Source organism: Trichosurus vulpecula, chromosome 4, assembly GCF_011100635.1.
Source record: "Trichosurus vulpecula isolate mTriVul1 chromosome 4, mTriVul1.pri, whole genome shotgun sequence".
Lineage (NCBI taxonomy): Eukaryota > Metazoa > Chordata > Mammalia > Diprotodontia > Phalangeridae > Trichosurus > Trichosurus vulpecula.
In genome coordinates, this window is record NC_050576.1 from 366,292,579 (window position 1) to 366,313,895 (window position 21,317).

Sequence of the window (21,317 nt, forward strand, 5' to 3'; positions counted from 1 at the left end):
AATTAAGGGGCAGAAAGATGATCAACAGTCAAGCTGGGAGAAGAATCAGTGGAAGTTCAATATCACACAGTTCCAAGGGGTAGAGAAGGTATCCGACACTGTGAGTGTTCCTAGTGTCAGATGCTCCAGTGAAGATGAGAATTTATATGTATGTATGTATATATATGCATACACATATATGTATATATATGCATATGTGTGGGTATACATATATATATATAAAAAATTTTCCCCTCGATTATATCCTAAAATAATTTTTAACATTTGTTTTTTTCAAGTTTTGAGTTCCAAATTCTATCCTTCCCTCCCCCTGAGACAGTAAGCAATCAGATGTCAATTACACATGTGCAATCATGTAAAACATTTCCATATTAGTCATTTTGTACAAGAAGACGAATAAGATGTTTTTTAAGAGGCCATGGAATCTGGCATCTAGATCATTAGTGGCCTTGAACAAATAAGTTACTAAGAGGGAATGAAGAAATCTGAAGACAGATGCCACGTTACCAGTAGTTCAAGAGTGAGAGCGTTAAGTGGGGCAGTAAAAATGCGGTAGAGTGGATAGAGAATGGGCAGAAATGAGTCCAAGTCCAGTCTGATACACACTGGCCATGAGACCCCAGGTCAGTCAATTAATCTGTGTCTCACTGATTTGTAAAATGAGTATGATATATGAGAAGAGATAATAGATGGAGTAAGAAGACAGAGGAAATAAATGGTAGGGGATCAGAATGAGGAACCACGTGGAGGAGTTGACTTTACCAAGGGAAAAAGACGAAGCATCCCTCCAGTACTCAAGGATTGGAAGAGTACCAGAATGAGGTTTGATGCTCTAAATAGTCTCAATAAAATAGGAGGCAAAGTCATGGGCAGAAAATGAGGGGGGAACAGGGTAGAGTTGGAGATCTGAGTGGAAAGAGTGTTAATTTGGAACAACTGCTTCAGGAGCTGTGAAAAAGTCAGTCAGAGGTGAGTAGAGATTAACTGTGCAGCAATCACGGTACTGTTGTGGTTAGATAATAGATATTATTAGAGTTCTGATCAGTTTTTAGAGTGAAGTGTGAGGTAGTATGAGCCTTCCTGGATTCAGAGAGATGTGTGTTCAATTCTTGCCTCTAACCCAGGGTCAGGTACTTAACCTCATGGCACTCCAAGCAATTCTCGAAGACTGCATACAAATCACCAATGAGTTGCTAATTTTCATAGCTGGAAACAGTTTCCATGGGGCTGCTTCCTTACCACAGACGAAATCACAGGCCTAAACCGATACAACCTTCTAAAACAAACCACAAAAAATGGTTTTGTCTCTCTCCTTCAGTCAATAACATCTACTGAACATGAAGTGGGACAGACGTAGGTATCATCACATCTATCAAAGGGGATAAGGCTTGTGCTCCAAGTGTCAGTTGGAAAAACACATATATACACATACATCATTTTACTGGTACCTGGTTGGAAAGAAATAAAGATGAAATGGTTCTTATGAAGATTTATACTACTCTAAGCTCCTTGAGGGCAGCGACTATCTTTTGCCTCTTTTTGTATCCTATCTGGCAAATAGTAAATAGCGAGTACTTAAGAAATTTATTGATTGGGGCAGTGGGGTGGCACACTAAGTAGAGTACCAGCCCTGGAGTCAGGAGGACCTGAGTTTAAATCCGGCCTCAGACACTTGACACATGTACTAGCTGTGTGACCTTGGGCAAGTCACTTAACTCCAATTGCCCTGCCTCCCCCCTGCAAAAAAATTGTTTAAAAAAAGAAATTTATTGATTTAATTATTGATTGTTAAGTATTTCAGATATTTGATATTAATGTGGATTTTATAAACTATGCAACCTCTTTCTGCTTTTCCTATACTTAAAGATGGCCTGTTCCTAGGACCAAATTCCTGTTTCAAGATTCAACTGGTTCCTATTTCGTTACCTCATTTTTTAGTTAATGTGAACAGTAGACCTATTATATCTAATTGCTTTATTAACTTTCCTATTATGGTAATAACTCTACTCACAAACATTTTTTTATCTATGAATAGCTATTTCCTAGACTGCTTGATCACCTGATTTACAAAAAATACTATTAATTTCCAAACTGTGTTAATTTAAGGAAAGAATAACAAAATGCATGTTTGAACAATAACACAAAATGTGGATGTGTACTGCCAGTCATTGGCTAACTTCTCTGGTAAGTGTAAAGCAAGCCTGAGGTGTTCACCAAAAGCCAAGAAACACATATCCTTCTGTGACTTTTTCTTTGGCCTGTAAATTACACTGTCAACTTTGTGATTATCTGTATACCAGATCTTAGTATCATAATATTTAGAGGCAGAATGGCCCTTAGAAATAGGCTAATGCAACCTTCTCATTTTTTTTTAATTAGAAAACTGAGGTCTGCCCAGGATTTTATGGGTAGTAGGATTTAGATTCAGGTCATCTGGAATCAAATCTAGTACTTTTTATACTCTGTGTGTGTGTGTGTGTGTGTGTGTGTGTGTACACATCCTCTTTGGGCACAGACCCACTTAGTATTTCAAAGACATAATAGAACAGCTCATCTTCCCTTTCTCTCTTTAGTGGAAGAGAGCAGTAAGCTTTCTAGTTTTTAAAAACTATAAATTCCAGCTTAGCATTGATAATCAATCTTAACTATGAAAAAGAGGGAAAAATCTTCATCTCTAGGCCAAATGTTAGATTTTAGATACACTGCACCTAGTCAGGAAATTTTGTATAAATTAATCTGTACTTTACCATTAGCAACAGATTCATTATCTCAGAGTCATTGAGCAGAGGAACAAGGAGACCTTTTTTTTTCTGATTTCTTACAGAAATACACCACACCCATTTGGTCTTGCTGTTTTAGCCACCCGTCTTCTATAACAGTGTTTCCCAAAATAATTTAGTCACATTTTGGGGGCTGAGGTATATCGACAGAGCCTATAGTCTGATAAGTAGTGACTGGAGATTTGAAGGATAAAGGAATACTAAAAGGTACAAAAAGGAAATTAAGCTGCTTCTCATCCTGAACATTTTTTGGCCACATTTTATGTATTATATATATGTACATACATATATAATTTTATATTTAACCTTTCGAAGGGGAAAATATAATTAGCATAGAAATTTTCTGATGCTCCAGCACTTAGCACAGTGGTGTTTAATAAATACGTGTTGTCTAACCACTTCGTAAAACAGAAAGAGGAAATTGTCTCTCTGACTTCCTTTGTTCAGCTCTGGGCATAGTCCCATGCTCAAGTGGGAGCAAAATAAACCCTTTTGGGTGATGATGATAATGATGGTGATGATGGGAATAGCTTAGAAACAAATATTCTTTGGAATCTGACCTGAGATCTAAGATCTTTTCATTCAAAATTTGTCAAGAATTTGTAAATACCAGACCAAACCAAAAAACACTCTGTCATCAACTCATTAGAATGAAGTAATCAAAATCTGTGCTGGGCTTAAAATTAATTTTTTTAAAAAAATTATTTTAGTTTTTAACGTTCACTTTTATAAGATTTTGAGTTCCAATTTTTTTTTCCTCCCTCCCTCACCCCTCCTCAAAACGTCAAGCAATCTGATATAGACTATACTTGTACAATTAGCATATTAAACATTTCCACATTAGTCATGTTGTGAAAGACGAATCAGAACAAAAGGGAAAAACCACAAGAAAAAAAAACCAACAAATAAAAAAAGTGAAAATAGTATGCTTTGATCTGCAATCAGACTCCACAGTTTTTTCTCTGGATATGGATAGCATTTTCCATCCTGAGTCTTTTGGAATTGTCTAAGATCATTGTACAAAATTGCATATTTGTAATAGTTTTATTTGCCATTTAGTTCAAGGTCAGCAATTCATGATAAAGGGAATTTTCAATTCCTATAAAACATGAATTCTCTTACAATCCTATTCTGGTGCCCTGGGTTCTCTGAGGCTCTGATGGAATGCAGGCATTGGCAGGTCTCATGGAACTAGCAAGCCTTTGAAGATGGGCCCTGTGACAACAAAGCCTGACATCCAAAGACCAGCCTACCTATGTTTAGAAAGGCTTGTTACCAAAAGGTTGTTCACCAGGTGATGAATTATCTCAGCCAAAACAACTCATGAAATCATCTACTAATATGCTCTTGGGGATCACAAGCCAAAAGATCTGTTAAATAAAAAAAAAGACATCAGCTGAAGGCTGAGTTCAAATCTGACCTCTGATACTTAGGAAGAATTCAACCTTGGTTAAGTCACAACTTCCTTGGCCTTAGTTTACATATCTATAAAATGGGACCTCACTTTATAGTCCCTTCTAGCTATAGATCTATGATCTTCAGATAAGGAACAATCTAGTCCAACCTCATTTTACAAACAGAGAAACTGAGGAACGGGAGGAGTAAATTGGTTTGCCAGAGCTTTGTACCGGTAAAGGCATTAAGCACACCAAGGAAGTAAGGAATCCTTGAGATACTGAGGCATATAAAAAACAGAATACTATCCATTATTTATAATCAGTAAAAAAAAATTATCATAGCATAGTTTTATTCTAAATTTTGTGCCAAATGGATAAACTTAATTCTTTTTGCAAGAGTAAATAATCCCAGTTTATAAAGTCAGTTTAGCATTAAGAGTGTCGTTTTCTATTTTGCCCTTGTGAACCCCCAGAAATTCCATACAAGGTAATAATGTGGCTTTAAAATAAATTAGTAACATTCAAATCCCCTAAAGGGCAACCACACGTACAGGGAAATTATCAAAGAAATTCATACCCCTACTTCTACCCCTCATTGTTTCATTCATCAGTTTGGAGGGCTCCACCTTTGGTGTACTTATCTGGACAAAAGCAGCTATAGATTCATACCTCCTTAAAGAATCTGATTAGAATAGAACAACAAAGGGCCTCCAGATTTAAATAGAAGGTGTTATTAAGAGCTAGCTATGAAAATCTCTACTTCCCACATCAGAATGGATATTATCATCCATTGAATGTCTGAAGGCATTCTAAGGGGATAGACAAGAGAAATGAAAAACATATCCATTTCCACTTCCCATGTGATTGTGAAAGTGTAATAAATAACAATAACTTGTTTATTTCTTTTAGTTATTGGATCATATCATAGATTTTGAGTAGGGAGGGACCTCAGAAGCTATATAGTCTAATACCTTATTATACAGATGAGGAATCTGAGAATCAGGGAAGGTAAGCGATTTGTTCACGGTCACAAAGGTATCACGGGCATGAGTTGAACCCAGTTACTCTTACTCCAGAGCCAGGTTCTTGCCACCATTCTTTACTCCTAGACACTATCATTTCATAACCCCCAGGATTAAGCTAACTCGAGCCCAACTTGCCTTTAACAAAACCAAAGGCTAAAAACAGGAGGTGCAACCCCACGTGGAGAAAGGTAGGATTGTCATATTGGCCTTGCCTTCCATGCTGATACGCAACTTAGTCAACGGCATCGAATAAGGCAGAACTCCCTGGATGTCAGTTAATGTAATTCTAATTCCAAGTACATTTTTTTTGGAGGGGGGAAGGCAGGGCAATTGGGGTTAAGTGACTTGCCCAAGGTCGCACAGCCAGTAACTGTGAGGCTGGATTTGAATTCTGGTCCTCTTGACTTCAGGGCAGGTTCTCTACTCACTGCCACCTAGCTTCCCCTTCAGGACATTTTTGACATGACTAATGGGTTTAAGATATTTTGCTGAACTGGGGAAAATGTGAATCAAATACAATATACCTGACTTTGAAAATCGTTTTTTTTTATTCTCAAACTGTGTATTGCAATCATGATTTCTGGAGGATTACTTGATTTGACTAAGGTCTGCAGAATGCCATTTGCTGCTTTGGGGCCTTTCTGACCATGTCAGATTTCTTCTTAGGTCAATTAACAATTTGAATCAAGTGGACTTTTATTTGCGAATAATTTTATGGCTACAAAATATTCACTTGCTAATATAGGAACAGAGCAGAACACTTCAAAATGATTGCTTCTAGAACCCAGGATAATGGTAAAAGGACCACTTATTGAATGCAAATCCTCTGAAGAAAAGCTTCTGCACACAGAGTAAGACGAACCAGTTGCTGCATTGTTTATTAAGTTTCACTTGATTCCTCCTGACAACCATTTAAACAATGAATGTTGGGAAATGTCCCTCAAAGAATCTACAACAATGGGAGGGATCAGAGCTTTTATATTTAGCTAATACTGTTTTAAAAAGGAGAAAATATTTCTTCCTGAAGGGATTATGAGAAGCCTTATTAAAGACACCTGCGAACAAAACAGGTGACAAAAGATCTTTATCATAACTGATAACTGAGTTATCCTTAGTACAAAACTACTTTCTCAAAGACAATGCCTGTGATAGGCCCTTGCTATTAAATAGGAGATCAAGAAATCGACATTGGTGATATTCGCCAATGAGAAGTTTAACCAAGATTAAGTTGACAGATGAGAGAAGAAGACCTGGTTCTTTGTAGTTCATTTAATAGCCCAAAGCAAAAATAGGTACATTATTTCCTCACCCTTTTTGGAATATTTTATGTGGGAGATTATGTGGGGGAGGCTTAATGTTTAAATATGGCAATTATGGCCCTATTTTAAACATCTGCCCCATTTTAGAGTTGCAAACACAGGGAATATCTCTCTAACCCTTTTGTTTTTATTCCAATGAATCAGGAATACAGACGAAAACTGTATTTTCACCTGTGTTATGTGGAAAAGTCCAGCTGCTTCCAAAGGTCGGATGTGAGGCAGAATTCTACTTCTAAGAAGTAAAATAAGTAGCCACATCCAATAAGAAACACTTGCAGAAGAAAGCAGTTAGAGGCTGGTGTTCTCCTAAAAGTCTGCAGAGTCAGGATTTGTTTAGTTTTGGTAAACAGATGAAAGGACTCCACTCGATAACTCTTTCAAGTCAGATATCTATCACTATGTTCTTACAGGACAAACAGGAATTCTAGGCCTATGGGTTTCAGGCAAACAATTTAGATTCAACTAATTTCCCCAAAAAGAAGCAGAGTGAATTAATGGATAAAGAGCTAGTTATGGTGTCAGAAGAACTGAGTCCATCATCAATCCCTTGGCACATGATAAATAGGAGACCGTGGACAAGACATCTGACCTCTGGGTACCCAAAGCAAAATTTTAAGATTATTATTTACAGTTGAGTTGCTAACCTAAATTGACTCAGGTTGTTTCCAGTCTGGGAATTCCCTACATCAATATAATCACAGACAGAACTTGTCTCCAAAAAATTCAAGAAAAGTGATTTATACTTTTTTGAACAATAATTCCATTATTCTTCTAATATCCCTCAGAGAAAATATATTATGGAAAAACTTTTGAACGTAACAAAAGAGAACAATCAATCAGAATATTACACGGAGCAATGATAACCTTACTTCAGGGCCCAAGCACTACTTCTTTGTCTTGACATTAGCTACTGGGCACAACACTATTCATTAGCATTTTGGAAGAAGAGAAAAAGGCTCAGATACGCCAAACATTTATAGACGCTAACTAAATTAAATCAGACTAAAATCTTTGGCACTGTTAATGGAGGTATTTCATTTCCATTAAAAATACTTGGAAATGCAGACAAAAATACGGCGATCGGAATCGCTGAAAAGAAGAAGGCATAAAACAATATAGAAAGGTGATCATGGAAACATCAGTAGCCAGGTATGAATCACTGGATGGATTGGCCACAGATTATTTTTGAAACCTCAAATTCACAGATAAAACAAAAAAGTTTTAGAGAGGAAAAATTCTCTGTGGGTTTGTTTGTTTTCTTAAAGATATTTCAGCTATTAATGTGTAAAAAGTACTGCCTAGAAAAACAAAAAAGACATTTCCTGATGCAGCTTTCATCCTGTACTCAATTACTGGATCAAATAAACTTGGCCATTCAAGGCTTGGTACCTGCAATAACTACTTTCTATTGTTCCTGTTAACACAGTATTATTTTCATCTTATTATTACTAATCTTTTCTTTGTAAGGAACCACACCTGTTTTCATCCAAAAATGGTGCAGTAAATATTTGGTCTTTGTGGTAATACAATGCATAATTTAGTTAATCTAGGCTATCTTTCCGTGCGAGTTGATTGTTTCTGTATTATGAAATGTGTTCACAGTAAAGCAAAACCCATGCCAGTTACCCCAGAGGCAAATCAGCAGCAACTTACCAAGCATGTAGCTGTTATGAATTGAAATCTTGACACGATAGTGTAGCCACGCCTACGGGCCAGTTATTACTCACGTTAACTTACCCTTGGAATTACAGCCACACCTTTCTCTTACAAACAAGGTCTTTTATTAAGCTAAAACTACATACTGTAAGATGATTTTCTCTTAATGAACAGGATTTACAGAATTAGCAACTCATTTGGTCTCTGTTTAGGAATCCAAACTCGGTACCATATTACCTGTATGAAGTCCAGAAATGTCAGTGGCAGTAAGTCATCCAGATGGCCAATGTCTTTGGAGAAGCGATTTAAAATTCTTCCTATAAGGACAGGATATGAGAGAAATTGTTTATTTCCCTAGATAGAGCCCCTTAAGAGAAATAATTCAGAAACAAATCAAAACAATACTTTAAATGCATATGCATTTAATATATTATGCATTCATATGCAATAATCTAATGCCAACTGTAAAGATGAAAAAAAGCAGATTTATAGTTGTGATTCTAAACCGGGTACGAGGTATTTGTTCAACAGCAATTATAATGAAAAAGAAAATAGGTGACTGTTAAATACTAAATGGAGGAAGGGGGAGGGGCAGCAAGAAGGGAGGGAATAAAAGTTTTGTCAGTAATTCAAAAAGAAAGAGAAATCTACTCTGATAAATTTTTTTAGATGGTTATAGGTAATTTTAAAACAACTGCTAAAGCTGGGGCTTTTGGCCAAGTATTAAATGGGAATGTTATTAAACAAATCCTCTATACATACAGTTACAGGATTTCTCTAAGAGTTGATTATGGTATTTCCAAGTTAATGTGCCCCACATTTGGGGAAATGTAGCATGCTGTCACTCCCGTGATGTTATTTAACCAGCCCTTATTTATTAATTTTTCACTGACACAAACAAAACTTATTCTTAAATCAACTAAGGTGAGAAGAAGGAAAACAGAAATGCCAGCAACAGGAATTGCTTAATAATTTAGGGTCACTACTTATCACTGATTTTTCCATTCAAGTAGAACCCAAGAAAATAGGATCTCATAAATGCTTCAGTGATGCCAGACTACGACACTTTTTCCTAAGTATCTGTTCTTTCTAACTTTGGAATTTAAAACTAAGCTATACAGACAAGAAAGATAAATTTACTCATTCACTGAACACCTGAAAGTAACACGTCTGTCCAGTTCTCTAGACCTCTATGTTTCACAACAGTTAACAGCTCTTTCTGGCTTTAAAAGAAGCAGGAGACGGGGCCCCTTCCCTACAATTCTGGAGCAACTAACCTCAGAATGAAAGACTTTTTAAAGGAGGTGTAGCCTCCTTTATATAAGCTGATACGAGGCCTGTTTAGCCCAAATTGGATGAACGGTCAATAGGCCACAGCAGTCACCATGCTACAGAAAAGCTTCTCCAATGGCAGTAGCTGCTGGCAGACTCTTTCTCTCCTCCTGGCAACAGTTTTGTTGTGGCAACTTTGAAAGGATACCTGGAGAAGCCTTCTGCATCCCGTTCCAACTCAGCAATGACTGAGCGCTGGTGGAGAGACTGGGAACCTGACTTCTTTTATCCTCTATCTGCCATTAATCACACACAACCATCTGGGCAATCTGGGGCAAGTCACTGGAAGCTCCCTGGGTCTCATTGTCTTTAGGCATAAAAGGATACATCAGGTCCCTTCTGTCTTTGAAATGCTCCAAAGGGGTTGGGGGGGGGGGTGCGGAGGGAGATGCCTCGATGCTCCTGGTGTACATCTAAAACTCCTCTGAGTCTAGAATCTGCATTTGGATATATACCTGAAATGCCCACGTTCTATAGGAGAACTTTCACTAGACTACTAAATTACTTCAAGTGATGTTAAGGGAAGTTTGGCTTTCGTGTGTGTGTGTGTGTGTGTGTGTGTGTGTGTGTGTGTGTGTGTGTATGTGTGTGTAGAGAGAGAGACAGAGAGAAAGAGAGAGAGACAGAGAGACAAAGAGACAGAGAGAGAGAGAGACAGAGAAAGACATGGAGAGAGAGACAGAGAGAAATTAAGGGTCTGCGCTCAGATGAACTCTGAGAATAAAGCTTGCAAAAGATTCTAAAATAAATTTAAGTGGTCAAAGCTGTGAACACAGTTGTTTTTCCCCCAACCTCTTTCTATAGAAACAAGTTTGTTTGCTTCAGACTTTATTGACCGAAGAGCAGAGGTGGTAAGTTTGTGGGAAAATTCCTCATTAATGATGTTACCATCTACCATGATATGCAGATATATATCTGTGGTTGCCAAGAAAATATACTTAATGGAAATGATACCTTTCAGAAAGGAGAGGAAGGAGTAGAGAGAGTTGAAAGAAAGATAGAAAACATATAGGTTAGGATAAGGGAAAACAAGTAGTGGAGGCCATGTAGTAGAAAAAGGTTCTCATTTGCTGGGACTCCATAATCTGAATTGAGTCATTTAGGCTTAGGGCTACGGTAAATGACAAAGATTTGATGTTGGTGACCTAGATAGAGACAACGCCTCCACTACCAGAGGACAATCACCAATGATAAAAACAGTAGGTATCTGTGTGCGTATTTGGGGGGCAAGGGGATCATTTTCAGAAATGTAGGAAAAAAGAACTACTATATGTCTAGGGTTGGGAACCTTCTTCCTAAGGTTCATTTGTACAAGTCAGTTTTTAGTTCCTGAGTAGCCTGTCCATTAGGGTCTGGGTCAAGGGTTCAGCATTTGATTTCTAGGTTGGGATCCTGCTTGCATCTCTGGGCACCTGGAGGAAAATGGGGAGTTGGCCTCATTCTGTCAGATTAGGAGGTAAAATTGATGCAATGAGAATCAATCCCAGACTAGGCTTGTTGGCCTCTTTGTGTGAGGGAGGGTGTAGCACTGAGGCACCAATTATTTATACCCATGAAAAAAGTAAGTACTCTCATTTTTGGAAATGCTTTGTTAGACAGACTGACACCATTGTAAGGTAGATGCCTATAGAAGGGCTTAAAACAGAGGGATCCCATTCAGAATATGAGAGGACAGCTAAAGGGGATCAGAGACATTTTACTCCAATGGCCAGAGGGGTAAGTGACTTGCCCAAAGTCACACAGCTATTGAGCAACAGGCAGGTTATCTGATACCAGAATCAATCAGTCATCTTTCCACTGTATCTCAAGGCCTCTTCAGTGCTTTAAACAGAACACAATGGAGGGAAAAGGAAGAAAGACAGTAGGGGAGAGGGAATTGTTGGAGGAAGGCTAAAGTTGGTGCAATATAAAGGCAGAATTTCTAACAAACTGATCTTTCTGAAAACTGTATAGATTCTCCCATGTGTTAGTCAATTCCCAGTTACTTAAGGCGGCCAGGTTGAGGCTGGACCATGAGAGGCAGGAGATAGTACATAGAACATTTAAGCTTAGGGCAAGAGTTGAATCAGATGATTTCTAAGACTCCTTCCAATACTATGATTCTGATTTCACAAATAACCCTGGGAAACAAGCTACTAACAGATTTATAGCCTTTAAGATTGGAAGAGACATGAAAGATTATCTTGCCCAACTCATTCATTTAAAAGATGAAAGAGAGAGAGAGGTTAAGTAATGTGCCCAAGTGACATGGCTATTTTGTATGGCAGAGTTATTCTTCTGACATTGCACAAGGTAAGACAGCCAACTTGCCAGAGGGCACACACTGATGGGGACCTCCATATTTTAATATGTAATAATAAGGAAGGGATATATGATAACAATTAGGAAGTCACTGTTGCTTTTGCTAGCCTCTTCCTTACTGCCAGTCATCCCAACTTCTTTCCTTACTCTCTTTACTTGGCAGAATTCCTGGCTTACACATAGACAAGGCTTAATATGTGTCTACTAAATAAATGACTTCAATTTCTATCTAAAGTCCTGTCCACTCACTGAGCATTTTCATAATAGAAATTCTACTGTTGTCTAAAACTCAATGTGTCTAAGAACCAAGGTCAATATCTTCCCTGAAAATCTGTCCGGCCTTCTAACTTGTTCGCTTGAATCACCATTCTTCTTCGTCACCTAGGCTCAAAATCTTTAATTTACATTTTTCCTTTATCCATTAGGTCTCCTCAAATAGCAAAGGCTGTATTTGTTTGTTTGCCTATTAAATGTCTCTTACTTTCTTTATCCCTTCTTTCTCCTGGCACCACCCTAGTACAGAGCCTTATCATCTCTACTACAATAGCCTTCTAGGTGGCCTCCTGGATTATAAGGTTTCTTTCTAACAATGAATCCCCATACCTGCATGGTGGATTAAACATGACTTTCATCATGTGAATTCTCAGCTCAATGTAGTCTAATGGTTTGTGCCGTTTAAATACAATATCCAATCTAAACTCTTCTACCTAACTTTCTATAATCTGGCTGCACTCTATTATCCAACCCAGCATTCCCCACCACATACCCCATTGTAACCAGGCTGGACCCCTCACTTCCTCTCAAACAGATTACACCTCAGTGGGTTTACTTACGTTGTTCTGTATCATTTTTAGAGCCCAGGATTTTCTCTACACCAGAAGGTATCAAAGTTCAACTTTAACAGAGATCTAACTTGAGTCTTGGCCACACTGCAGCATACTGAATTGTACTGTTATCAAGATTTAACCATAGCTTGTCATGTGAGAGAAAAACTCTTCCGGAATCATTCTGCCCGTGTTTAAAGTATTTGAGAGAGGCTTGGAATCCTAAGTCCAGGTCTATGTGTTATGTCATGATTAAAAATACTAACATGCCCTTAAGTAAAAATCCATTTTTTTTAACCTTCAGCATTTTCCTACTGTAAATCTTATGAAAAATAAAAAAATAATTAAAAAATTTAAAAAAAATTGACCTTGTAGACCTCTTGAAAGAGTCTCAGTGACCTCCAGGGGTCTGTGGACTGCACTACTGAGAATTATTGTTTCTGAACATAATGGAAGAGGAAAAACATACACATCTACATAATGTGTGTGTGAGTATACACAGCCCTCACATACACATACACACACACACACACACACACACACACATCCTCAGTGACAGAAACATAAAATGGCATAGAGAAACACACAGAATTGCCCATTTTTGTACAGATAAATGCATTTAAATTCAAAGTAATTAGGATAGTGATAACTCTAATAAGGGCATAGACAAGGCTCGGGAAGGTAGAAGAAGATAATGAAACAGGAAGAATTATATGTCTCTGGTGGTTGTTGGGGTTTTTTCCCCTCTGAAAAGTTTTCCTGGAGGAAGTAAGCCTTGAGAATTTTCAAGGCAGGATGGAAAACTGATGGGGTGGGGAAAGTGTGAGGTTTGTCCAGGTGAGAAAAATGACATAAATGAGGGGTGGGGAGGTGTAAAAGGGCAAAGAATGTGAAAGGGATAACAAATATTTACCCAGCTGATGCAGATAGTCCGCTCTGATGTGTACTAAGTGATGAAGAAAGTTTAACAAGTAAAGTAAAGGAACCATGAAGGAAAGAAGTAAAAAAAAAAATGGATAATCTAAAAATTCATTTAAAATCACTAAAAAAAGAAAGTAAAAAAATATGAAGTTCCCAGAGAGGAGACAATGAAACATCTACCTTATTAAGGCCTATTAAGACCATTCATTCATTCATTCATTTATGTATTTATTTATGTATTATTTATTGGTAGATGGGAGTCACTGTATTAGGTTAAGTGTTTTCTTTTGGTTAAGGAGAGGGGTCAGGGAAGAGAGGGTGTTGAGGTTTGAAATGATCATATGTAAAAAAAAAACACGATAAAACTGTTTCAACTTTAAAATTTAAATTCATTTTAACCAGAATAGGTTTTAATAAGACAGATCTATGTTGATATTGCCCTTACCAATAAAAAAAAAGACTTGAAGTGTATAGTGACAAGATTGCTAGACTATAATCTGACTTTTAGCTGTTATTCTGTGATGAACTTGCTACGTAACCTTTGACAAATTGCTTACATTCTGTGGGCCGCTGTTTCCCTTTCTGAAAATAAAGAAGTCGGAGCAGATTGTTCCCACAAGTCATTCCATCTCCAGAATTCTGAGTCCATGAAATTCTCACGTGATGTTGCTTGGTTGCACTGGTGTTCAACTATCAAGTTTTTTTTTTTAAAGTTTCAAAATTTGCTGTTTTGTCATTAACACATATGGCTTCTCTAAGGTAACAACAATTTCAACATGGACAAATGTCTGCCATCTGAGAATTGTTCCCACACCCCGTCCTCTCTCCAAGAAAAAAATTTTGCACAAGTATAGGTAATTTATTACTAATTAGCAAACTGTACGCAAAAAGGAGACATTAAATAATAAAATCAAATTAAGACAATGAAATATTTCTCATTACTTAAAAAGAGAAAGAATGTGATCTAGTGCAAAAAACATTGAATTGGAAGTTGGCTGATCTGCACTAGGGACCTCCTCTGTCATTAATCAAACACTTTGTGCCTCGGTTTCCAAATAGGTAACATAAAAGAGTTTGATGGAACTAACATTAATACCTCTTCTCTATCCATCAGTGGATAAATGATCAAAATATATGAATAAAAAGCCCTCAAAAGAACTCTAAACTTTTAAAAAACCACATGAAAGATTACTCCAAATCACTGATAAGAGAAATGCAATCAATCAACAAGCATTTATTGAGCTCTTTCATGACAGGCAAAAAAAAATGATTTTTATCCTCAAAAAGGTTACACTCTAATGGTGGAAACAACAAGGACAAAAGAAGATGCATACAGAGCAGACGGAAATTAACTCTGGAAGGAACTGCTTGAGCTGGTGGGAAGACTGGGAAAGGCCTCCTACAGAGGATTCTTGAAAGAAGCCAAGGAAATGAAGAGGTGGAAGACTGGAGACTTGAGACAGGAAGACCAATTCGATTTGCAGCAATGCAAATGACAGGTGATGAGGGCTGGAGAGCAAAAAATATATGTGAGAGAGAACTGCAAGTAACAATTGTCAACAGATTGGATTCGAGGTGAGTAAGTATGAATAGTAAGTAATAGGGAAGTTGGGAAGATGGATGACTTTGGCTTTCTTTTGGGGACAAAACTCCTCTGGGGCTTCACCTCACACCTAGCAAATTGATAAATATGACAAAAGTTGGAAACAGTCAACACTGGAGAAGCTGGAGACGTTATAGAAAGATAGATGCCCTAATACTCTCTTGTTCTGGGGTCAATCTAAGAATGGTTCCTAACTATTCTAGAAAGCAATTTGAAATTATGCTAAAAAATAAGTATTATGCCCATATCATTTGACCTGAAGGCCCACTGATAGGCATATACCCCTACGGAGTTTAACTACAGAATTAGAAACCTAATATACACCAGACTTATGGCAGCACCAGATAGAAGACAAAAATAAATACCCAACAATTGGGGAATGACTAAACAAATTGTGGCATGTTTCTATAATGGAATATTGCTGCTGCTGTAAAACTCAAATTTACATGAACTGACGGAGAGTGAAGAAAGTAAGGCTGGAAAAACACTATGCTCAGTCTGCAAAGGCGGTGTCAGACTCAAAGAGAAACTCAAGGGCCACTCAACCATACGTAAGTATCCTTCGGGTGCATACCGACTTAGAAAAGTATCTATCAACATCACCTGTTTTATTGTACTTTTATTTATTTTGTTAAATATTTCCCAATTATATTTTAATCCAGAGAATGCAGCCCACGGGCCATAGTCTACGACAATGAAACGTTAAGATTAGTACCAACAAAAGCACCCACGAAAACAGAAAGTGAGTACTGTGTAATTATAATGATGCTAAAGACAATATGAGAAAACATATTAGGTCTGAGAGAAGAGCTATGAAAAGATACTTCCACCTCCTCTCATGGGTGCGGAACATTGCATATGTTATCACAATCAGTTACTATTTTGGTTAGTTTTCTGAATTATTTTCCTCTTTTTTTGTAACCATAAATGAAAGTGATATAAAACCAAAATAATAAAAACTAAAAAACAGAAACAATTCTTTCCAATGTTAACATTTTATGCAACTACGATTTATTTAACCGCCCAAATATTATCTCATTGATTATCGAGTGAGATACTTATCGATAAAGCACTTAGTACGGTTCCTGGTGCATGATGGTAGGGGCTTAATAAATTCTTTTTTCTTCTCATTCTCTACCCTCTAAGGGAAGAGTACTTATAAAAGACTAAAACGGTCTTCACTAAAGTACTGCTATGATGGCTCACTGAAGCATAATCTAAATCTCTTGTTGCTCTATCACCTGTACTTCTTGTATTCTTCCACCTCCCATTCCCAGAGAGCTATCCTTATTTACAAAGAATTATTTTTATAAGAGAAACACTGGCAAAAATAATGCACACATCTTAAAAGAAAATCTGATAATGCAGTGTTCCATATCTGCAAAGGAGTGGGGAGAGGTATCTTTTATTCTCTTCTTTGGGGTCATGCTGATTATTAGTAATTTTTTGACATTTGTTTTCCATTGTTTTGGATTTGTTCCTTCCATTTACATCCTGTCGTCATTACACATGTACATTCTTTTCCTGCCTCTGTTTCCTTTTCTTTGCATCAATTCACGTCTTTCCATTCGTTGTGTTCATCATATTTGTTGTTTCTAATAGCACAGTAATATTCCATTGCATTCATGTACCATGATCTGTTTAGCCACTGCCCTATTCCAGGCTAGAAATTAAAGGAAATACCTAATATGGGCATCTACTTTGTTTTTTTAGTGCTTTAAAACCATTAAAAGTGCTGCTATAATTATTCTGGTGCATACAGAATTTTTCTTTTGTCAATACTGTCCTTCTGGGTCAAAGGATATGGACATTTTATACGCTTTCTTCAAATAATTCCAAATTGTCATCTTTGCAGTTTATGAGGTAGGAGGCACTGGGTATAGGCCAAGTTGTTTCAGTCTGTATTACTGATTCGCAGTCTCCTTTGAAGTGGTCACTAATAGTTGATAATTATTTTGTTTTCTGACAATTGTTTGTTTGTATCTTTGACTACTTCCCTGTTGTGGAATGGCTTTTGGTTTGAAAAGATTTCTTTTTGTCTTTATATGCTAGATATTAAACCCTTATAAGAGATTGCTGACAAAATTTTTTCCAGTTGACCCTTTCTCATTGCAGATGATGTAAGAGTGTTTCTGCAAAAGCTTTTCAATTTGCTGTAATCAAACCTAGTTTAAGTTGTTTCTCATCTTTGTTTGGCAAAGAATTCACCCCTTAACAATAGCTATCAAAGGTATATTGGTTTACTTCTCATTTCATCTTTAATGGTATGGTTTTTAATATTCTGGTCATGAATTCATTTTGAATTTACTGAGGTAATGAGTATGAGATATTGGTCTAAGCCTAATTTCTGCCAGACTGGTTCCAAATTTCCCTTCAGCACTTATGAAATAAGGCTTAGATAATTTATGTTCTCAAATTATGTCCTTGGATTATTAAAGGCTACTGTACTGGACATAAAGCACCTAAGGTCTTACACCTAGATATAAAGGCACTGGGTATGGGCCCAGAATTGGACCCATATGAGGAACAGCAATAGCTTTGTTTGGGACAGGCTCACCACCAGGTTTGACACAAGGTAATAATCATAAAAATGAGGAATTGTTGTAATAGGGATGTATGAGGAAATATCCATATCGATGCAATCACAGATTTTTTTATGTATTAAGGTGAAGTAAAATGCTGAAGTCTAAAATCACGAATAAAATATCAAAATCTAATGCTATCATACCATCGCCTTCACTCATATTTTTAAATAAATAAGCACAGTTAACAAAAACAAGCCAGGAAGAAACCTTTAAAAAATATTTCATCACATCTGCTCATACTTATGCCAAAAAGTAATCTAGGTGATACACCCTTAAAGATTTGGTAGATCTCACAGCTGCCCCCAGGAAACCACTTTCCTTCCCAAGAGTGACTTGGCTGCTAGTAGAAGGATGACTCTCAACCATCAAAACTTAAAGAAGAGATAACCAGAGTAGAGACTGGCAAATTCCTTTTGCCCGCAGCTCTCAGAACGTAGTTATGGCAGAATTAGACTTGCCCCGGTGACCGACGGTAGACAAAATGATAGGCAGCAAAAGTTTAACCTTCTAAGAGAACAAACAGGTGATAATACTGACCTCCTTTTCCAAACCAAAGTACTAATTTTCCTTCTCCATAGAATAGTGATTACCCTTTCTTAGTCCTAGCAGGAGCTGGTCTAGGTTACATAAGCCCGGAAGAATGTATACTTTGAGATAAAATGCAAACTCTTTCAGGGCAAAGATTATTTCAATTTTTATCTCCAGCTCCTAACATAGTACCTGAGACTTATTAAGAGCTTAGAAAATGCATGCTGACTGTCTACTATGAAGGTTAAGGCCTGCAAACGGTCAGCAGGAACTACTTGAGAACTGGTGCTCCTCTCGGAGATATTACTGGCGACAATCATCCTCAGGAAATAATTCATTCGACCACAAAGAGAAATAATTCTTAGAATGAATAATTCGAATTATCTTCATTTGAAAAGACCATCCTTATGTCTAATTCAAATGGCTGAACATGGCTAATTAACATGCAAGTGTCTGTAATACCCTAAAATAGGACAGAGAAACACTTGGTGTGCAGACGTGACTGAACTTGAAAACAATGGGCCCTCCCTAATGTAAAGTAGCTTAAAGTATTCTGGAAAAGGATCAACCGACACCCAAATCTGATAGTCAGGTCTATCTACAATGCATGATTTTAACACCTTGGAACCAAGAACAGATGTTACACAAAGCTGGCTCAACTATGTTCAATATTAGTTCATGTTCTCCTTTTGGAAGGCACTGCAGACAAGGTAAGTTACATATCAGAAGACTGCATTCAGTTCCCTGGGCAAGTCACTTAACCGCCATCTGCCTCAGTTTCTTTGACTCGAGATAATAATAGCAAGTACCTTGCAAGGTTGTTATGAGGATGAAATGAGATAATATTTATGAAAAGTGCTTAGCACGGCACCTGAAAAACAGTATATAAATGCTTATTTCCTTCCTTTCCAAGTTTAGGGAACATAAAGTATACAAACTGTCACTCAACGTTGCTACATCATACACATTTTTGCAGGGAACATGACTCAGTCTACATTTTATGGAAAATACTGTCCCCATGAAGCTTTGATCCAAGATAGCTGTAGAGATCTTTCCTCTTTACTGATCTGGAATCCAAAGAACTGAGAAAGAGAGAGGTGGGGGGAGAAAGAGAGAAAGAGGGAGAGAGAAGGAGAGAGAGAGAGAGAGAGAGAGAGAGAGAGAGAGAGAGAGAGAGAGAGAGAGAGAGAGAGAGAGAGAGAGATGGATTTTAGCTGTGCCAAAGTCTAAAATTTTTGGTAGTGTATGTAAGAAGACTCTCATAGCTTCTGACTTTGAGGTTTCATTAATAGGAAAGCTATCCATGGTACCAGACGATTAAACATATCAGCAATAAATGATGGCATATACAAAAACTACAATAGTTTAGTATATTGTAAGGAGCACTAGGAGACTCAGCTTCCTGAGTTCAAATCCAGCCTCAGACATTTAATAACTGTTTAACCCTGGGCAAGTCACTTAACCCTGCTTGCCTCAGTTTCCTCACCTGTAAAATGAGCTGGAGAAGGAAATGGCCAACCACTCCAGTATCTTTGCCAAGAAAACCCCAAATGGGCTCCCAAAGAGTGGGACATGACTGAAAAACAACCAGAGCACTAGGCCAGAGAAAAAGATGAATTAAAATCACGCATCTTTCACCTGAGTATCACGTATCATTTTATTTTTTTTCAAGAGCACCCCCATCCTTCCCAGTCACTAAGCTACAGCTCTTCAGCATCAGCTACAACTCTCCTCTCTCTCCTATTGTCCACACCCAATATGCTGCTGCATCTTGTCAAGCACACATCTTCCATCTCTCTCTCGATTCGCATAAACAGGTTTTTAACACCTCTCAGGTAGGCTCCTGTGATGACCTGCTAAATTGGTTTCCCCATCTCCAACTATTCTTCTCCTCCTAGTACATCTCCCACACAGCTACCAAATTGATATATCTCAGACAAAGGTCTAACAGACCACATGTGTCTTCACACAAGAAGCTTTACTCTGTAGCTCAATAAATTTCGATTGATTCCTATTACTTCTGGAGCCAGCTAGGTGGCTCAGTGCATAGAGTGCCAGGCTTGGAGTCAGGAAGACTCATCTTCCTGAGTTCAAATCCAGCCTCAGACAATTTCTAGCTGTGTGACCCTGGGCGAGTCACTTAACCCTGCTCGCCTCAGTTTCCTCATCTGTAAAATGAACTGGAGAAGAAAGTGGCCAATCGCTCCAGTATTTTTGCCAAGAAAATCCCTAATGCGGTCATGAAGAGTCAGACACAAATGAAACAATTGAACACGACAAGATTACTTCTGGGATAAAATGCAAAATCCTGTTTGGCATGTAAAGCCCTTTACAATCTAGTTCCAATGTAACGTAACATACGGTTCTGACATTACTATTGTCACACTCACTCTATGTTTCAAGCCCAACACGGCAATTATTCCTCATTCATGATGTTTTGTCTTCTTTGTCCAAGACTTCTCACTGGTTTTGCTCCCGATGTCTAAAATGTGTTTCACTTTTACCACTCCCTCTTAAAATTCCTTGCTTCCTTCAAGGGTCAGAGTACATCCTATAGGAAGCTTAACATGATTTTGCTCATTGTTACTGCCGCACACCTGGAAATTACTACTTTTTTCATGTATCATTTATATATTTACATCGATTTATCTGTGTAGCCCTTGTAGTAGCTTAAAGGCAAGAAACGTTTCATTTTTGTCTTTGAATTCCCAGGAGAGAAGATCTAACTAAGGTCCCTTTTGGCTCCACATTGATGATCTTATGATTACGATGCTAGGTGTTTTATTAATAATGGTTGAATTGATGTATTAAACAACCAATCGGTAAAATGAGACAAAAGGGACACTACCTAAATCAAAGCATTATTTTCAGGAAATTATTTTGTAATTGTTAAACTGTTATACGAATTTAATTTATTGCTATTAATCATGTTCAAACTTTCTGGAGCATTCAGTGCTACACTATAACCATCAGATTTCATGCTAAAAGGAATCTTAGAAATTATACAATCTGAGTCTCATTTTACACATGAAGAAAATGAGACACA

General features: G+C 37.5%; 1 protein-coding gene across 1 annotated transcript in view; it reads right to left on the reverse strand.

Moving 5' to 3' along the window:
• ABCC4 (ATP binding cassette subfamily C member 4) overlaps positions 1-21,317 on the reverse strand; it is a 286,747-nt gene that overhangs the window by 94,112 nt on the left and 171,318 nt on the right. The window contains exon 20 of the mRNA XM_036757037.1: positions 8,415-8,494. Within this exon, the coding sequence (XP_036612932.1) occupies positions 8,415-8,494 (80 nt within the window). The remainder of the gene's footprint in view (positions 1-8,414; positions 8,495-21,317) is intronic.